A 20,685-nucleotide genomic window follows, 5' to 3' on the forward strand; every position below is an offset into this window, starting at 1 on the left:
CCGCATGTAGACTGCGGTTTCACTTTCGAAATAGTGTTTTTTGAAAGAACGTGAGATGCGATTATGCAAACGAAGCATGGGAAATTCAAATCCCGGCTTCATTTGCAATTTCGAGCTGTCTAATTTACATCCCTCTTTCAAAAGAGGGATGTAGTTTAGACATGCCCTTTGATTCAGACACGCGATGACAAACAGAAAAGGCCACACATGCTAAATGCTGAGCAGTTACTGTTCCATGTTTAATGGGGCAGCTGACATGGCTCTAGACTATTTAATATTTGTTTCAAGTATTACTGATATTGCTGGACAGTTACAGGAATCATAATAAATTGATTATTTCAAGTTTAATATGTTACCATATTATTTTTCTTGGGGAAAATATGTAGAGGTCATTCTCTAGAAGAGCATTAACTTCATTCCTTCTACTTGGAAAGGTAAGAGAAACAACATACCCCATCAGATTTACTTTCCATCTTACTTTATTCACGTTTTTCTAGAAAACTCCTCCATAATTCCACAAATTTAACAAAAAGTTTAAAATTCAGGACAGAAACAATCCTGTAACTTATTACAAACATTATTCTTCTCTCTTTTAATCTTGGGGGCCAGATGAATTTCTTATAGTTGCGTGAAGACTTCATTTCCCAGTACAACCTTTCATATCCTCAAATGACAAGGTATTTAATACCTCGAGTTTCAAGGCAAATACAATTAAAAAAAAATCTAGAAGCTGAAGTACTTATACACTTTTAGGAGTGCAAACTCATCTCTTTAGTTCTTGATGGCTATTTCATGCCTCATGAAAGCAATACCCATCTGATTTCAATTTATCTTTAAAAGTAATAACCATTACAAGGTGCACAATGGTTGTGTCTAGTTTTGACCCTTCAAAATGTCAACTAGCAAGTGCCAGGCACCTGAAATGATAAAGGAAGCTTCTTTTGAGTACATCAACTGTGCTATAGTACATGTCAAGCCATTAGTGGCTGTTGGACAACATTATATTTGAAATTTACTGAACCAACAATGACACAGGTCTCTGCATGCAGAGAATATGATGGGACAAGTTCCACAAGGGGAAGTTTACATGTTTTACCATCAAAATAAGTTAAAGGTCTCTGACAAGAACCGGTCCTAGATTGTTGCATCATCGCTCCTTACTAGTTCTGATGCTCCCACCTTGGGGAGCAGTCGAAGAACTTGTGAGGAAACCATTGCACTTCCGTGTGTTCAGGCACATCACAGCCCGTCTTACATGACTGTTGTGGCCACTGTTCTTCCTAACCGGCACTGCGACCTGCTCGCAACATTTGTCCATTTCTACAGTAAATGCCAGTAGTCCAAGCCTCCAGGCTTAATACAGATCAGACCAAGACAACTGGACAGTGTTCCTGCCCCCCTCTTTTGCCCTTTCATACAAAGACCAAGGACAAAGGAAAAGCTGTGTCTTGCTCTCACATCCATGTTACTCAGAAGCCTTCAGATGAATCATTACTTGTATATGCCCTTAGTAGCAAGCTGAAGGACATTTAGAGTAAACTACTGTTTTGTCAATTTTCCTTGGAAAAATCATTATGGCTAAAACAGTCAGACAATTGCATTTGCTTTGACAATGCAAGTAACTATGCATCGTCGTACAGATTTGTAGTGGTACTATCAGTAGCAGTATCAAAATCTCCTTTCTATTTTACAACTATCCATCCATGCTCTCAAGAGTGACACAAGAACAAACACTTTATCCACAAATACTTGTACATGGCATGTTCAGAATGCCAGTCAGCCTACTAGAGAATCTACAAGTGGAACTTTTCTTATATGTAACTAAAAGGGGACACAAAGGTTGGGAGGGCCACGATTTAAGCAATTTTTCCTTGTTTGCAGAGGCATTCCTCATGTGGTCCCCAATCCTACCACTACCACCCCAAAAAACCTAATGATTTGGTAAAAATACCGGCAAAAGTCCTTGTGAGAAACAAAGTACAGCAGGTGCACACAAAGGAACACTATTGTTGGGGGAACATTTCCATTTCAGCTTTCCAAGATTATTATAAACAGTCTAAAAAATTCATATGTAAAATACCTTTTATAAAAAGAAGATTCCCCATGAAATAGTAATACTTGTTACATTTCACAAGTAAAGTAAAAATCGGGCACAAGACAGGACGGTGGCCACAGGGGGAGCCCTAGGCACTGCCACATGGCACAGCTCAGTTCAGGGACAAGCTCCTTGGCCCAGCTAGGCGCATCCTGATGAAGGTTCTGTTCTTAATACAATGGGGAAGTGCGTGCGTGCCCCTCTCTGGTCCTTTGTGCTATAGGTCTGGAAGCTATGTCATCCCAAGGCCAATACAGTGAAGTTGATTAAGAAGTGGGATTTGGGAGCAGGGAAGGGAGTTGATCAAGGGAGAAGAGAGTCTTGGGGACTTTTCAAACAGCTCAGTTCACACCGTTGCAGTTACAGTTTCAGGGAGGTGAAGGCCTCACTCACCATAGGACCCTTGAGTCTCTGGAGCGAGGCTGTTTGGGGCTTTGAATACCTCCATCCACATCCATACGCCCAACAAGTTTTGGAGTGGGGCTGGCTAGCATGCAACGGTATGGAATCCACTCTCTCCATCCAACATAGTCTGATCAAACACTGCTCTTCTATCCCCACTCAGCCCTGAGCAGCACAAGGGATCTGCAGAACATTAACAAGCTACGTCCCTGGGAACTTGCATATTGCGGTGTGATTTCCAGATGCAGAGCTTGAGACCAGTACTACAGCTTCATGCTTTCCTGGTACTCCTCTTAACCTTGCCATACCACATTCTTGTAACACAGTTTCTATCCAGGCTTGTAATTGTCCGTCAGAAAAAAGCCAGGTAAGATCTCCATCAGGTACCGGGATAGACCTGGCACGAGCGTGACGTTTCTATAAAGACATGTGACAGATGGTACAGACAGACAAAATTAACAGGAATAGGATCAACGTGACCCAACTCAAACAAGCTTATCATTATATTGCCACTTAAATCTCTTAGTTGCAACATTTCCATGATAAAGAAAGGGAACATCAAAACCAAGGGACTACGACAATTTCATGTTGAAAAGTGGGACAGCACATGGGGGAAGTCTTAGAATGATCTTTTTTTTTTTATACCTCATCCAGCTCCCCGTGGCACTGATTAAGAAGTTCTGTTTGTCTGTGTAGGTTATTCTGAGCTTTGCTTTCCTCATAGTTCTTTGCCAACAGCCCATTTACAACTGGCAAAAGCTTCAACTTGACTGGAAAAGTGAAAGTTATTTCTTTAAAAATACTGACTTTAGGCAAGAAGAGTTTAATGTATTTCTGAAGACATGACAGGTATTTCCCCCACCTCCATCTGGAAGTCAATGCTAGTTTAACTAGAATTAGTGTTTGCGATTTCAAACAGGTGAGAGAAAAACCTGACTTCACTCGCTTCAAGCCTTTGTTTTCTAGGGGTGTCCCAAGATAAAATACTCCCTTGTTTTGGTTTTCCCAGAGTATAGCCACTATTATAGGGGCTACTGTAGGAAAATTTCATCCTTGAGAACGCAGAACAAGAACCAATGACATATTTTGGCAAAGTTATTCAAACACTGAAGAATGAAAGTGAGACAGGTAAGTCCCTTCCAGAGCACAAAATGCTTTGAAGATCGCTGTTCAGCTTTCATACACTAAAAATTGTTCACAAGAGGCATTTTAACAAACAAACAAGTCAAATCTTATTAACCCCACCCTCCTTTAAAAAAACATAACAGAAAAATCACACCCTTAAAATCTTAAGACCAGCTAGGCCCTTCTTATACATACAGTACATACATATATATATATAATATATATATATAAAATATACAGCTTACAGTTTTGTAGTCCTATTACAGTTAAAGCAGACTGAAAGGAGTGAGACTTTGTTTAGGGGCTTGGATCAACAAGAGGTCTCAAAACCACAGCGGGAGACAGCAGATTCTGGAGGCCTCTTCAAAGAGCACAAACTGTCTCTCTGAGAAGCTGAAACACAGAAAAAGGTCCTGCACGCTGCATATTGAGCAATGCCTTCCAGGGATCAGATTGCAGTCACCATGCTGTATCAAACCGCTCTAGAATTTGCAAATGATCAAAAGTGGTAACTACCCACTTCCTCTGCAACAGACCAACAGGACCCATTGGGAAGCATTCTCTGTTGCCAGTCACATGGCTAGCTTTGTAAAAGCCAATCTTGCTTACACCACACAAACAATTCTTCACAGAGCTGGGTGCAATCCGACTCTCTTGAGTCACTCTGCAGGTAAGTTGGTCCCTGGATTTAGCCAAGAAAGCATTGTCCACATTTCTTCGGCTCTCAGAGACAGCTGCAAACGTATTCTTAAAGACACAATTTCTTGAAATAAAACAGAAAAAGGTCACACTTTTGTGTAGCTGGGAGTAGCACATCTTTTGCTCTACTCAGTACCTGTGCCCAAGCGTGTTTACGAAGCTAGGGAGGACAGACTCAGCAATGCGGGTGCTTGTTTGAAAAAAGTGCAGCAGGTTGTGCATCACAGAGCATGGCTGTTCTCTAAGGCAGTGCTTCGGGTGAATTGAGAGTAAGAAGGCCGAGTTCCACGGGTTTGTTTCCTGGTACCAAGAGATGGGATTTCTGGTTTCAAAAGCAGCCCGCTTCCAAGGCTAAGCGTCATGTTGCCACTGCTTCCAAATAACTCTGCAGCTTGCGGACAGTTGTTTCATCCAAGGAGAAAAGGTCAAAGTCAAAGGTTGTGTTGGTAACATTAAAATGCCCAGTTTCCTCAATGAGATTTACAATCTGAGGAGAAAGGAGCAAGGATGTGAGGAGCTCAAATTCAGCCATACCAGTACACAGGCAGGGAGGAAAGGTTTGCCCCCCCCGGTGCTCACAGTCACAAGGGGGCTTTAAAAGCAATCTTCTGACAGGGATAGGTGCCCAGCCATGTCATGCCTCATTTCTCCTATAAGTCTTGGCTGGCTCAGTCCGAATGAAGGCACTGGCAGGCCTTTTCTTTTTAAATCACTCAGGCATTTTAATGCTCTTGAGGATCCAGCGAGCCCAAGCTGGGTTTGGCTTGGACAAGATGGGGGGGTAAGAAAGATCCTGCGCACCATACTTCAACCCCTTTTAATACAAGCAACTGATGTGCATCTGGATTCTCACTATGCTTGTTTGGTTTATTAAAGAGTGACCATTCACTTGTGGTAAGCTATACACTGCAAGTGAAATGACAGGTGCCACGTAAAACACCATGCCAATGTATCTGATGAAGTGGGTTTCACCCACGGAAGCTTGTGCCCTAATAAATCTGCCAGTCTCTAAGGTGCACAGGACTCCTCATTCTTTTTGCAAATACAGACTAACCTAGCTACCCTTCTGAGGCTTAGACCAGTGATGCAGGAAGACTCCCTAAGCTATGAGGATCTAGGTGGTGACTTATCACAAAAAAGACATGCTCTCTACCTGCTGTAGCACATTGCGCTCCCGTAACGCCATCAGCCGTCTGTGAAGTTCCACCAATTCATCAGTGTAGGCCTGTGAAAGAGAGATGGGCAAGACGAATAAAACAACACATCTGACATGTTTCCAGCACTGCCAGGGAAATAAAGCAGTTACTTCCTCAAAGAAGATTTTAGGCAGCTGTTTGAGGGCCTCCTGTCTTGTTTTTGTTCTCATTGCAAATCCGCCCCCCCCATCCCCCACCAATTCCATTCCCTCTTCTGCAGTCTAATTCATCAACTGTTGGTGGCTTGGGACTGAAATCCAGTGGCTCTGGGTCCAGACGCGTGTTTCATAGCGCACCATAAAAAGTCTCCCTCCAAACAAGCGGCTTGTGAGCCAAACCTCTGAACTCCGAGCCCCCAATGACAGGCTGAATGTCTCTTGGTGAAGCTCTGCGTTAGAGCCCTAGGAACAGTCTGTGCTGAAAGCTCAGGATGCCACGCAGGGGTGTTAACAGCGATGGGATTGTGACACTAATCCATGTTTGTATGACGCCTCCAGCCATACCCGAGGGAGAAACTTTTTGATCACACTGATCCCCAGGAAGTTTCGCTGCTGCCACATCCAGGAAGCAGGCGGACATACGCACTCTCCCCCACTTGCTGTTTTTAAAATTAGACCAGACTTTCAAGGAAGCCAGCCAAAAGGGCAAGTCTCTGATAGCTCACTCTAGCGCAGTGGTTCTCAACCCGCGGCCCACGCAGCACACAGCTGTGGCCCACGAGGATTCCTCAGGGCCATAACTAGGGTGAAGCAGGAGGGCGAGGGAAGGTAGGCACAAAAATGGCTGGCATGGGATCAGGCCCAGCAGCCCTAGCAGGATACCAGTGTGCTCAGTCCCCCACCCCTCTGCAGGACTGCTAGTTCAGTGACCCTAGCTGGTGCAGGCTCCCCAGCACTAGGACACAAAGGCAGGTGGGAAGGGGGGCTGCATGGTTGAGCTATGTGCTGCCAAGACAGGAGACCCGTGGGACAGGATGTGCAGGGGCCTAAAGCCTTGAGGGGTGCTGGGAGGAGGGCCCAGGGGAGTGGGGCTGTGGGGAGAAGGTACAGCCAGTCCATGGGGGACAGACTCTAGTGGGAGAGAGGGCGTGCGCATAGTTCCTGGATGGGGAGGTTAAATACTGGGGGGCAGGCAGGGTACAGCTGCCAGGGGGCAGTCCCCGAGTGGTGGATAGGATGCAGAAGAGGACAGTCCCTGGAGGGCCATTCTATCTCTGCAGGGTAGGTGTGTATGCACCAGTCCAGTGCTGGGGGTCTGGCTGCAAGGGAGTGGGCTGTCCCAGGCTGGTTGGGCATTCTCTGTCTGGGGGAGAAGGCTGGGAAGAGGCATGGGGTAGTCCATGACTGGGAGCATGGGGTACACACTGCACCAGGCAGGGCTTCCTAGCCACACTGTCAGCAGTAGCACGGAAGGGAGGGTGATAATACACCATGCCAGGCCACGCTCACAGTTAATTTTAACCGTCAATATTTTGTCTCGTTTTGCTAATTTAAAATGCTCTTGGTTGACACTTGGCAGTGTTGAAGTGAAAGGTGCTGTATCAATTGGAATCATACTGCCGCCATATGACCAATATTGAACCTTTTTCTGGTTTTGGGCAGATGCGCAGGTAGAATATATATAGTGTGTGGACATGGCCCACACAATGTAGAGAGAACGGCTTGCATGGCCCACAATGGCAAACAGGTTGAGAACCACTGTCCTGCTGCTTTCAATCAGAGGACAGGTTCTTTACCTATAAAGCTGTCCCAGAGTTATTCATGCATGTACCAGCAAAACTGAGCTCATTAAGCAACCCTACCAAGGCAAAGAAATCAGTCATGACACACACTTTAGCATAGCACTCATGTTTCACCTGGGGACAAGCATCTCACTCAGAACACACTAGGCTGACCACTGAAAGGATGTATTTCTGACCCTTCTGCTACCAAGTTCACAAGCAAACATGGGTCTTTAATAGTTGAACATTGTTTTCTTCTGGTTTGCAGTCCAATAGGTAATCCTCACAGCGTGAACATAAAAGTAGTACAACGTGTGGCTCCTAAATGAAGGTATATTAAAGGATTTCTAAATAGGAAGAGCTTTTGTGGGCGCAACCCACTTGGTCATCTGAAGAAGTGGGTTTTGCCCACAAAAGCTCATGTTCTCATCTACATGTTTTAACAAAAGACAGGACTATGCAGCACTTTAAAGACTAACAAGATGGTTTATTAGGTGATGAGCTTTCGTCGGCCAGACCCACTTCCTCAGATCAATATGTGGAAGAAAATTGGCACAACCATATTTACCAAAGTGATACAATAAAAAAAAAGTGAACACATAAAATTGACAAATCAGACTTTGGTATATATGGTTGTGCCAATTTTCTTCCACATACTGATCTGAGGAAGTGGATCTGGCCCATGAAAGCTCATCACCTAATAAACCATCTTGTTAGTCTTTAAAGTGCTGCATAGTTCTGTCTTTTATTTCAGCTAGACCAGACTAACACGGCTGCATCTCTATCACTAATCTACATGCTTTGTTAGTCTTTAAGGTGCTATTAGTCTATTTGTTGTTTTTTAAGTTCTTCCTGTTACAGACTAACTGGGCTACCCCTCTGAAGCTTTTTTACATAGGAAGAGTTCTCCTACTGAAACCTTTCAGGATACTGAAGAAATCAGCCAATCACAGTTTGACTGTTTAGCATTTCAGTAACTTAAATAACGTGCGTGGTTCAAAAAACCTAATGAAGCTGTCCTCGAGGGGAGAAAGAGGTGTCCACTGAGCTAAAGAAAGATCTCGACAATGCAAGGTTCTGAGCAAGTGGAATGTGAAACAATAATCGACCTGCCATGCTCTAAAGCAGGGCTACTCAACTTTGGAAGCCCTGGGGGCCACAATGATACAGCACATGCCAAGGGCTGCAACTTAAGTGTGGTTGCATATACATGCAAATAGCTTCTTTCATACTGACAGGCATGAATGCAAAGCACTTCCCACAATGCCCTGGGGCTTCTGGCACCTCGTCCCTGGGGGCTAGACACCCTGTACCTGTCTGTTCCAGCCAGCCCATCTGCTTGTATCTTTCAATGCTCACCCCGCCTGGGAGTCGCCTCGCTGTTGGGGAGCATGTTCCCAGTGGAGGCCACGTTCAAATGACCCCATCTGCGGGCTAAGCCCCATGTAAACCCAAACTGCACTGCGAGCCGCAAACAAACAGGCCGTGTGTTGAGTAGCCCAGCTATAAAGCATCCTGGTAAAGATCAAACACAGCTTTAAACTACCTTGTCAATAGAGGACGAATGACAAAGAGCCAAGTAAGCAAACTACCCTAATAGGCAACACACGGAAAGGATGTGCTGTTCCTTTCTTACAAACACAACACTTCAGTCATTTCATTTTGAGCCAGTACTTCCCGCTTCAGTATTTCAGTGTGCAGCCTTTAACGGGCCAAAATCATTCCAACTCCTCCTGAGATCTTATTTTCATGGAGAAATGTCCTATTGTATCCCACTATACGCTATGCCTACTCTAAGCAAAAGTACCTTGTCATATGTTCCCTTCTTTAGGATCTTTTCTGGCTTGTTGCAAGATTCTGGACTCTTTCTTCCCGAGGCCTGAGAAGAAAACAAATAAGGGTGGGTTGCGACCAATAATTCAGGCAGGGCAGAACTGTCATGGTTTGGCAGTAGAGAACCCAGTGGGAGGAAATCCTCTGGCTGACCTAGGCAGGGAAGTAGATGAGCTGTGGAGACAGCTGCCTTTGGCACAAGACAGAACCGTGATGCAGGGATTTAAGATTGGGGGGGAGGGGGAAGGGGAGGAGTCTCTCTCCATCACTAAGTATTGATCAGAGACTTGGAAAACACAGTCTTGATCGACTGGGGCTAAGGGCATGATCACAACCTCAGCAGCTCTGCAACGTAGAGCAACAGCTCTTATTTTTCACAGTGCTGGGTAAAGAAGTGAACTGTATAACATGAAAATGTTACGCTTACAAGTAAGAAGTCCTTCATGCTGACAACTTTGGAACCTGTAAGCAAAGGCAAACATTCACATTGCTAGCCAGCTACAGAGAATCTGGTCAGGAAACCACAGCAGTCATGGCCTACTAGCTCCTAAGACCATTCTCTAGGAGTAGCAATAAATGGTTTCCTCTGTTCATTTTTCACTTGTTTGTGATATGACTTCCATCCCTTGACAAATAAATTCACAATTCAAAAGATCTCTCTCAGAAAACTGGTTTCAGAGAGGTCCTTGTTAGTCCGTTTCAGCAAAAATAAGGTGTCTGATGAAACAAAAAACAGGACTATGTAGCTCTTTAAAGACTAACAAGATGGTTTATTAGGTGATGAGCTTTCGTGGGCCTAATAAACCATCTTGTTAGTCTTTAAAGAGCTACATAGTCCTGTTTTTTGTTTCAGCTACACCAGAGTAACATGGCTACATTTCTATAAGGTGTCTGATGGCACTTTCAAGACTAACAGATTTACATGGAGTGGTTCTCACAGTACAATAAGTAATTTCCCATTCAGGTACTCTCACCTTCTCACCACTGTTGGAGATAAGCCACATAGATTCTGATTTAATTAGCACCGTTGTTACCTTCCCATTTCTCACTCTTTCTTCAGCATCTGAGAAGTGAGTTCTAGCTCACAAAAGCTTATGCTCTCACCCTAATAAAGTTGCTAGTCTTTAAAGTGCCACCGGACTCCTTGTTTTTTCTTAGAAAACTCTTTCTGATGTTTAGAATGCGCTTTGCACTTACTAGTTGAACATCATTTCTAATGGACCTCCCAAAAAATTCCTTTCCATCTTGGCGTTGTTGTACGCACTTTTTAGTCATCGGCTAAGCTCTGTTTGTTTAATGGGGAGATGGAGAGCTTTGCTTACAATATAAAAACTAGTTTGTTATTCTTTTCTGAATTCCATGCAATTTGTTGCCCTTTTGCTGGCAAGATGCTAAGAACTGCATGCAATACATTAAGCCTCATTACTGCCGATATAAGACAGTTTAAAACTCTGCTCCTAATTTGCTCTCCATAACCATACAGTCCTCTGAGTTCCAAGGAGCCATACTGTACAGAGATACTGTACAACAAATCACTTCCCACTCAAAATACTTGATCAACTACTGTTAAAATTAATTTCAGATTACTATTATTGAACTATACTAGAGTAAAAGCTATTCCTATTTTCTACAAAAGCGACGAGGAGTCTTGTGGCACCTTATAGACTCACAGATGTATTGGAGCAGAAGCTTTCGTGGGCAAAGACCCACTTCGTCAGATGCACATTTGTACATTTCACATGCGTCTGACAAAGTGGGTCTTTGCCCACGAAAGCTTATGCGCCAATACATCTGTTATTCCAGTGGCCCCAACGCGGTGCCCGCAGGTGCCATGGCGCCCGCCAGGGCATTTGTATGCGCTCGCCAACAACCCGGGCTGGCCCCGCCCCCCAGCGCGTGGCGCACTGGAGGCACCGGCCCCAGGCGCGCGACACTCACCGGCGCCTGGTGCGCGGCGCTCGGGCGGCCCCAGCCCCGGGGCACATGCGGGCGCGCGGCGTCGGTGCCGGCCCCAGGCGCGCAGCTCGGGCGGCGGCGCCAGCCCCGGGCCCACGGCACAAGGGGCTCGGGCGGCCCCGGCCCTGGCGTGCCCCAGGATGCACGGCCCCGCCCCCGGGCGCGTGAGTGGCCCCGCCCCCGGGCGCCCGGCGCGAGTGGCCCCGCCCCCACGCGCCCGGGAGCCCATAAAGGTCGGGGACCACTGTGTTATTCTATAAGGTGCCACGGGACTCCTCATCGCTTTTGCAGATTCAGACTAACATGGCTACTACCTCTCTGATCCTATTTTCTAGTTGGCTTACTGCATAGTAAGTTAGCCTTGGGGAGATCACAGTATTAGTGAGTCAGAAAACGTGCTGGTTGAATTTGTATGGAGCCTCACAAGTAGGTAAAGCACCTGGAACTTGGAACACTGAAACTGACTTGATGTTAAGTTGATAGTGCTCCTCCCCCCACTCCTGCCAATTAAAGTGAGCCCTTGAAGGGACCAGTCCCACAGTTCCTTCCACAGGCAAAGCTTCCAGGGTGTTCATTCTTGCCTATTTAGGAGATGCAGATCCAAGACAAAGTCAATAAAGGAGCATGGATATATACATGTTGCAAATACCTTATTATTAGCTGGGGGCAGTTTCTGACTGGGAGGAGGTTCTCGACTGGGCAGGCAGGAGTCCGCACTGTTGTCACTGTCACTGTCGCTAAGACTCAATCTGAGAAGCAAGGAGCACAGAGTTAACATCACCTGTTATTAGGAAGCTGATATTTAGCTATATGAGAAATACATGGATCAAAAATCTTATTTTCATAGTTTAGGTTGCAGTTGTGTTTTGGTCAACGTGTGGTTCCAATTCTAGGGATGTTAAATTTAGATTAACTAATCAAATAGTTGATGGGCTTTCCATCGACTATTCGATTAGCCTATAAGGGCACCTCCGCCTTTGAACTGTAGCAAGAGCCCTTCTGGACCTTTGCTACAGTTCAAAAGCTGAAGCCCCACAGGGAGTATGGGACCATCAGGGGACTCCTGCTGGCTCTGCGCTCCCTGGCGTCTCAGCCTTTAAAATGTATAAGAGCTCTGCTGGGACGCTTGTACATTTCAAAAGCAGAATCGCAGCAGAAGCGGCGCAAGCAGAGGCTGCTTCAGTCCCTGCTAGCACCGTTTGCGCTGTGCCTCTGCTCCCCCCCAGCAAGGGGGGAGGGGGGTGACTAGTCACATCACTAGTTGACTATTCAATAAGCTTCTGCTTATTGGATAGTCGACTAGTCTCTTACATCTTACATCACTACCCAACAGAGCACACTTCAATGTAATTCAAACTAAATAAGACTCGAAATGATGATGTGCTATTGCTCCTGCACAGAGACTCAGCATTCCAGAATGCTGTCAGCACTGTATTCAAGTAGCATTAAACATTTACAATGAATAAGGAGGGAAACCAAGACATTCCCACTGAAGGCTTATCCTCAGTGCATAAACATGCAAAACCAAAACAACCTCAACTCGATTGACCAGAAATTGCACAGACCCGTAAAAAGCTCCAGAGTCCTTTTTTGTCACTGTGATATAGACAGAAGTTAATCCAAGTAGTATATTTTGTGGTGGATAGAGGATCCCATTCAAAACCTATAGCTGCTGCTTGGGCTAAGCGTTTGATTTCAAGTGTCCAACATGAGATTTCAAATCTTGCCTAGAGCAACATACCTTGACGGAAGAGACACAAAAATCCAACCATTTCTACTAAAGCAGGTAACTGCTTTGGGCCAAGTCCTGCAGAAACTCAGTCTAATCAGTGAGAGTCTGCAACAGGATTTAGAATTACCATGTTTTAGCGTATATAACCCGCTCTCGTGTATAACCTGTGGTTTTTCTTTGCTGTGTAAAAAAACGTAGATTACCCACGGACGTGTATAACCCGCAGGTTCTATAGGCTAATTCACGGTAATTGCACATACCAAGATAAACTGCCAATGTCCTGCATTCCACCCATCTTTTGTTAGGTAGCCATCCTGCTGCCAGCGGGGGGAATGGAGAGCACAGCGCAGGCAAGCTGGCCGGCCTGTGGGAGGGGAGCTGCACTTGCGTCCTGGCTCTGCGCAGCCACAGCCAGGCGCAACCCACCCTCCTCCGGATGGGGGGGGGGGACAGACGGAGAGCACAGCGCAGGCATGCTGGAAGCTCGTCAGGCCTTCCCTGCAGCGGAGCAGAGCTGAACCAATTCTAATGGGGCAGAGCTGCTTATGAGTAAAAATAAACTTGTATACCCCGTGGACATGTATACCCTGCAGGGGAGAGGGAGCTTTGTAAAAACATGTATAACCTGCAGTTTATATATGCTAATTTACGGTACTTCTGTGCTGTGTACTGCTAACCTGAGGTAAGGAGAAGATAATATGGCCAGCCAGCCTCAACATTTCCCTATTCTCTCCAGATCAAACTCATTTGGTGGAATGAGGTGAATTGCACAGTCAATTACAGCTCCCGAGTCAGAGCTTGAGTGAACTACTGCTTCCAGACCACACCATGGTCACAGGCAAGTATGGGGTTAAAAAAACACTTAGAAGAAAAACTTAAAAAACAGCTAAGGAAGTTGGCACGAATCCCATTGGAATTCAATGGAATTCAAAAGCCTTTATGCGCCCCTTAACGATCATTTTATCAGCTGGTATACTTAGGGTGCAAGCTCTGCATGGGTCACAGACTGTCTCTTTTCTGTTTTTCTACACCATCCAGGACAATGGGACCCTGTGTTACCATATAATCAATATTTACTACTGGTAATGTGACTGTTACCTTAGCCATACCCAGCATCACTCCATGGAAAACCATGCTTCCCTTTGGGGTCCCTACCATTTCTACCCTTCATTGCTTTTCTCTGTACCCTCCCCCGCTTTCCTCTCTGAGGTATCTTCAACATCCCAATGCCACCTTCAGTGTCCACGGGCTTCACTCTACCTTTAATATCCCATCCACTACAACGATCAGCAATGAAATAGTGCTGACATAAATATCATTAGGCACTGGAACCTGTTCACCTGGAAGAGCTCTGTGTAGCTTGGAAGCGTGTCTCTTTCACGAACGGAAGTCGGGCCAATAAAAGATACAACCTCATGACTTTGTCTATCTAATATGCTGGGACCAACACAGCTATCCCACCAGCGCACAGCTTAAGTGTCAACACTCTAGTGAGAGTAAAAGGGGAGTTTATTTGGCTGTGTCTGTAGAGTGCCTAGCAATGCAAGGCCGTGGCCCATGACTGGAGCCACGTGTTCCTCCAATGCAAAGAATAACGTCACACGCTGTCTGGAGCCTCAGTAGGACAAATGGCATTGGTGGAAAGTTGAAAGGTTTCCCAACTCTGAGGGCTAGTGGCTTTAATTAAAAAAGCCTACATTCTGTAGTGTCTTCTGTCAACCTCTATTCCTTATTGTCTTATCCCGGGGGCCCTACCAAATTCACAGCCATGAAAAATGTGTCTCAGACTATGAAATCTGGTCTTGTGTGTGTTTTCATGGGGGAAACCAACATTTCTTATACAGGAGGGCTGACCCAAAAGGGAGCTGCAACATGAGTGTGAGACAAGTTTTTTGTTTTTTGTTTTTTTTTTTGGGAGGGGGGGGTGTCCATTAAGTGTGCAGATGATACCAAGCTGGGAGGGACTGCGACTGCTTTGGAGGATAGGGTCATAATTCAAAATGATTTGGACAAATTGGAGAAATGGTCTGAGGTAAACAGGATGAAGTTTAATAAAGACAAATGCAAAGTTCTCCATTTAGGAAGGAACAATCAGTTTCACACATACAGAATGGGAAGCAACTGTCTAGGAAGGAGTACGGCAGAAAGGGATCTAGGAGTCATAGTGGATCACAAGCTGAATACGAGTCAACAGTGTGATGCTGTTGCAAAAAAAGCAAACATGATTCTGGGATGCATTAACAGGTGTGTTGTGAGCAAGACACGAGAAGTCATTCTTCCACTCTACTCTGCGCTGGTTAGGCCTCAGTTGGAGTCTTGTGTCCAGTTCTGGGCACTGCATTTCAAGAAAGATGTGGAGAAATTGGAGAGGGTCCAGAGAAGGGAAACAAAAATGATTAAAGGTCTACAAAACATGACCTATGAGGGAAGGCTGAAAGAATTGGGCTTGCTGAGTTTAGAAAAGAGAAGACAGAGGGGACATGATAGCAGTTTTCAGATATCTAAAAGGGTGTCATGAGGAGGAGGCAGAAAACTTGTTCATCTTGGCCTCTGAGGATAGGACAAGAAGCAATGGGCTTAAACTGCAGCAAGGGAGGTTTAGGTTGGACATTAGGAAAAAGTTCCTAACTGTCAGGGTGGTTAAACACTGGAATAAATTGCCCAGGGAGGTTGTGGAATCTTCATCTGTGGAGATATTGAAGAGTAGGTTAGAGAAATGTCTATCAGGGATGGTCTAGTCAGTACTTGGTCCTGCCATGAGGGCAGGGGACTGGACTCGATGACCTCTCTAGGTCCCTTCCAGTCCTAGTATTTTATGATTCTATACTGCAACCCTTGCGTCTTCAGAACTGGGCCAACCAGAGAGCAGTGGCTGTTGGCCACGTGCCCACCTCTTAAGGAAGGGATCCTCCAGCAACTCTGCCATTAAAGCTGGTCTCCCACTCAGCAGCCCCCACTCTCCAGCTGCCCACCTTTAAAGGCAACACCACCACTAGCAGCATTGCATAAATAAGGGTAGCAGCAATGTAACCCCCCCTACAATAACCTTGTGACTCTCCCTCAAACTCCTTTCGGGTCAAGATCCACACAATTACAACACCGTGAAATTTCAGGTTTAAATAGCTGCAATCAGGAGCGGCCCTAGACGAGCTGCCAGCAACTGGCACCCTAGGCGAAACGCGCGATCGGCGTCCCCGCCTTCAAACCCCTCAACACAGTTTAACTTTGGCGCCCTAGGCAACCACCTAGTTCACCTCTATGGACAGGCCGCCAGTGGCTGCAATAATGAAATTTATGATTTTTAAAATCCTAAAACCATGAATTTGATAGGCCCGTACTTATTAGCCACAACTTTATTTCCAAGCTCCTTGGCCTTCTCCCTTTCATTTCTCTCCTCTAATTCTTCCAGCCCAAGTTCTGTCCTCCATACTCCAGTGAAACTGCTCTCAAGATTCTAATGACTTATTCCCTTTCAAGTCTAAGGGACTTTCTACCATATCAATTCGCCTTTGGCACTTTGTTGACCTTGAGTTTAGCAGCCACATAACACTCCTCAAAAGGCCCTCTTCTTCAAAATTCCATGAATTTGTTACTTTCAAAAACCAACCCTCCAGCACTCAAAACCATGACCTCATTTCCTTTCTCTTACAAAGTTATAGACATAGAAGTTATACAGAGATATAAACATAGGCAAAATGAAGAGATGGCTAGGCATCTTTCAGCCTCTTATCACCTGGAATCCCGACTGACTGGGTTGGCTTTGACTGCCGCCTCTTCCTCAGAAGAGGAGTCATCATCGTCCGATTCCTCTGACTGTAGATCCTCTACCATGGAGCGCAATGGGCCTGAGATTAGAGGTCAGGGAGGAAAAGGGAGAAAAGCAGTTTAACGCAGATGTGATATGTCTTCAGCAGGATTGCTACAGAATCCTATTTAACTGCCATGAACCAAACTTGGCTTAGTTTATCCATAAGTTATCTCCAGAGGAGTCATGATTTCTTCAGACGGGTGTCACAGAAGTTTTAAGTTCTAGCCATCGATATGTCATTCAGTGTATCTCAAGACTGGTGAGGTGTTGGAAATTCAGGTTTCTAACATCAGTTCACTGGAAAAAGTATGCTAATTTACTATTAAAAACCTTTTTTTTTATTTTAAATGTTTTTTTTACTCTTCCTACTTGGTCAAAGCAAAATCAGACACTTTTTACATTGTGTGAGCCAGGCCTTAGTTTTAAGCATTTGCATCACCACAGAGTTAATCATGACTGCTGAAAGTAGTGATGGACACTTCATCTTTTTGGGTAATTAAAGCTGGACAAAACAAAGCACTGGAAGTATAATAAAGGGAACAAATCTGCGTTGGCAAGGGGATGAACTCAATATAAATAGTCTTTTCCATGTCTAATTTTTATTTACAGGGACAAATTGAGTTTGTGGGAGTCAAGTCATATGCCTAGCGATGCCACGAGATTTTAGTCAGCACTGAACAAAATTACAAAATAAAACCTCGTAAGCTGAATAAATCACAAAGTTCTTAAAGATTAAATAAAAGAGAAGCCAACAAACGGTGAAGGAAAAAGGCAATTCCAGATATATTCAATGCCCACAGATTAAATACCAGAGCAACACATTTGTTTATGGCAAACACATCAGTTACTACTTTTTCTCTTGCAGAGAATCACACAGTAAATTCAACATGCATCAATTCCATTCAGCAAAGCCAAGTTAGGTCGATGGCCTTAGATAGGCTCAAGGAATCCAGTACAATGACTGTCAGTTATATGGTGGTGTGAAAAGGAGAAGATACGAATGTCCATGGTGGGTCAGACCAATGGCCCATCTAACCTCGTCTCCTGTCTTTCAACAGTGACCAAAGCCAGATGTTTCAAAGGGAATGACAAAACGAGGGCAATCATCAAGTGATTCATCCCATCATCCAGTCCCAGTATCTCACAATCAAAGGTCTAGGGATACCCATCCTAATAGCCATTGATGGATTTATCCTCCATGAACATATCTTAATCAATCAATCAAAATATTTTTTACTCTAGTTATACTTTTGGCCTTCACAACATCCCCTAGCAACAAGTTCCATAGGCTGCCTGTGCACTGTGTGAAGAAGTATTTTGTTATGTTTTAAACCTGCTGCTTATTAATTTCATTGGGTGACCCTAGTTCATGCATTATGTAAAGAGGTAAACACCACTTCCTTATTCACTTTCTCCACATCATTCATTATTTTATAGATTTCTATCATATCCCCCCCCGTACTAGCCTTTATCATACCCCTCTGGGGAATTCCTGGACTGTAACATTTGGTAAAAAAAAAAAAAATCCAAACACACACTTTACATAAACCAAGTGAGAAGATTTTTGAAGAATATCACTTCTTGCAACACACCTTGACTGTGATTCTGAGATGGTTCAAAATCCGAGTCAGAACTGGAATCTGAGCTGGAACTGGAGTTGGAAGGACTGGAGTGGACAGACTTCACCCCCCATAGAAGGTAAATGAAAAAGGAAGAAGAAAAAAAAAAAGAGGAAAAAAAATCTTAACCTTTCAATCCACAGACAAGACAGACCAAAACGCAACATGATCTAGCAATGCTCAAGAACTTCACATAGAATGGAACAATCTCATTTTATCTACAGCACCTCTCTCTCATTAAAAAAGACAAAAGACATTTATGATGTAATTTCAATTAACTAATATGAGTGAAAGTTTCTGGAGTAGGATGACCAGATGTTCCAATATTCGGGGCTTTGTGTTATATAGGTAACGGCACCCTGCACACCCCTAAAAAAAGAAAAGAGTGTTCCAATTTTCACACTTGCCATCTGGTCATCCTATTCTGGGCTGACAGTTTTTGGGATTATGTAGCCTCAGGATAGCTGAAACTGTGGCAGCACACACTTCCAATACACACCACCCTTGTCTCATACCATCTCAAAAGGCATGAAATAGTATGTGACAACCTGGATGTGAAATTACTATTTTCACTGTGAAAGATGAAGCACAAAAATAAACTAGTATAAATTATGAAAATGAATTAATTTTTAATATTACTTTAATTCTCATAGCTGAAATTATTCTTTAAACTAAGACTATTTCTAATCAGAACTATATATTTTAAATTGACATTACATCTTTATAGCGTGCCTAGCAGTTACTGCTTTACAAGAAAACTGTGATTTGGCTCCTGACTAGATTTTCACAGAAACTATCTCAAAGACCAAAAATCAATAAAAATGTTTCCATCTTTTAAACTGTCAATGAACATAATTAAATATTCTCTTGCATTGTTTGCAATTCCAACACTGAGAATCTGATCAAACAGATGGAATCAACTTTACTGACATACAACCAAACAGAAATGTAAGAAGCAAACAGAATAAAATTGTGACAAGTAAACAGGAGTTTTAATAGGTGCTATTAGTAACATATGGAAATTAAGTATTAAAATATTTGTAGAATCTTTTGTATAGCATCAGATATTTGCTGAACACTTACGCTCTTTATTATCAGAGACCACAAGGTGGCAGTCAAGGCTAAATCAAGCATTCTAGTCTAAAACATCAGAAATTTAAAAAAAAATGCTCACTGTAAGGATTATTGTAATAGATAGTCCTTTAGGTCTAGATTTATTTATTAAAGTTCCTCTAAGTAACAGAACGCAGTGCTATTTCTTGGTAGTTCTTCCAGGAAACAGCATGTTAATTTGTTCTTACTCCTAGAAAGCCAATGGTTATTTCATGCAATGGAATACTGAGTCTTAAAGTCCTGCTTTTCTATTGGTTAATATATTTTATATACCAGGAAACATCAAGAATGTTAATTCAAAAGGAAGGTTAAATACAGTTTATTCCATCCTGGTAATAGACTCATGAATAAACACCTTTGCGTTAATGACATGGACACCAAAGGAGGCGGTGACAGCTTTTTTTCTCGTTATATTTTTATCTTATAGGTTTATTATCTAGCACACCAGAGATGCATGCATCTCATACCAAAACCAGGGAAGTATTAAATAAGAGCTAACAAGTGTTAAATAAGATCTTAAGCGGAAGCAGACACTAAAGACCTACAGCAGAGCTCCTTCAAGATTGCTGGGACCAGGAAGTGCTGCTTTTGAAGTTGGATCTGCGAGCTACCCGTATAATCTAGTATCTGACCAACTAACAGGTGTTTTTTTCCTGTACACTGCACCATCTTGGGCCCTCACACAACTATTTAGGGAAGGGGTCATTCATCAGCACCATTTCCAAAACTTGGGAGGCAAACAGCACTGCAGTAGCTGGGCACACTTAGATTACAAACAACATTTCCCCAAGAACAAGGAAACAACAAAAAATAAAGCAAAAAATCCCATGCTACTCATACTGTCCCCCTGCTTCCTTGGAGGTCATTGGAAGAGATGACAGACGTATTCCACTTGAACAAAGAGGTGTGCTTAGGTTCCAACTTTCTAATCTCTGAAAACCAGACACTACAGCAGAAGCGCTGGGACCTTGCTCCATCTCTTTCCCCCAAAGCTCTACTCCTTCTAGGCCTCTTCTCTTGAGGGCCCCATTCCACTTACTCCTCTTTCTCCTCCTCCATAGCTCAAATCCTCTCCTCCCCCACAATTGGGCATTCTTTGTTCTGGGCCTGGGTCAGGAGCTGCAGCCCCTGACATACATCTGACCGGACACAGTATAGGTCCCCTTTTGATCAGACTTTCCAACAACCCTAACTGGATCACAGGGAAAAGCCTGCTTGAGCTACCTGGTCTACAAGCCATTTGGAAGTTGATAGCTAGTAAAGGTGACTACAGCAAAGCTACTTTCCAATTAGATGACTTTTCTCAGTCAAGTAGAGTCTTTATGGGCTGCATTTATAGCTACTGGATGAGGTTTTACTGGTCTCATTATTGTGAACATGGACAATC

At 44.0% G+C, this 20,685-nt stretch overlaps 1 protein-coding gene across 3 annotated transcripts in view; it reads right to left on the reverse strand.

The window, feature by feature from the left end:
* Window positions 1–461: 461 nt before the first annotated feature.
* Window positions 462–20,685, reverse strand: part of MLLT1 (MLLT1 super elongation complex subunit) — a 52,776-nt gene continuing 32,552 nt past the window's right edge. The window contains exons 7-13 of one of the 3 annotated variants that reach the window (XR_012896729.1): window positions 18,159–18,254; window positions 16,492–16,603; window positions 11,676–11,775; window positions 9,045–9,116; window positions 5,475–5,546; window positions 3,868–4,808; window positions 462–2,914 (exon numbers count right to left, since the gene is read on the reverse strand). Coding sequence is in view for 2 of the 3 variants with exons in the window: in XM_075903164.1 (XP_075759279.1) it covers window positions 4,680–4,808; window positions 5,475–5,546; window positions 9,045–9,116; window positions 11,676–11,775; window positions 16,492–16,603; window positions 18,159–18,254 (581 nt within the window). In the remaining variant the exon portion in view is untranslated. Of the gene's footprint in view, window positions 4,809–5,474; window positions 5,547–9,044; window positions 9,117–11,675; window positions 11,776–16,491; window positions 16,604–18,158; window positions 18,255–20,685 lie in introns of all 3 variants that reach the window. The other 2 variants (XM_075903165.1, XM_075903164.1) reach the window with 2 other exon arrangements.

The sequence above is a fragment of the Pelodiscus sinensis genome, chromosome 19 (assembly GCF_049634645.1).
Source record: "Pelodiscus sinensis isolate JC-2024 chromosome 19, ASM4963464v1, whole genome shotgun sequence".
Taxonomy (NCBI): domain Eukaryota; kingdom Metazoa; phylum Chordata; order Testudines; family Trionychidae; genus Pelodiscus; species Pelodiscus sinensis.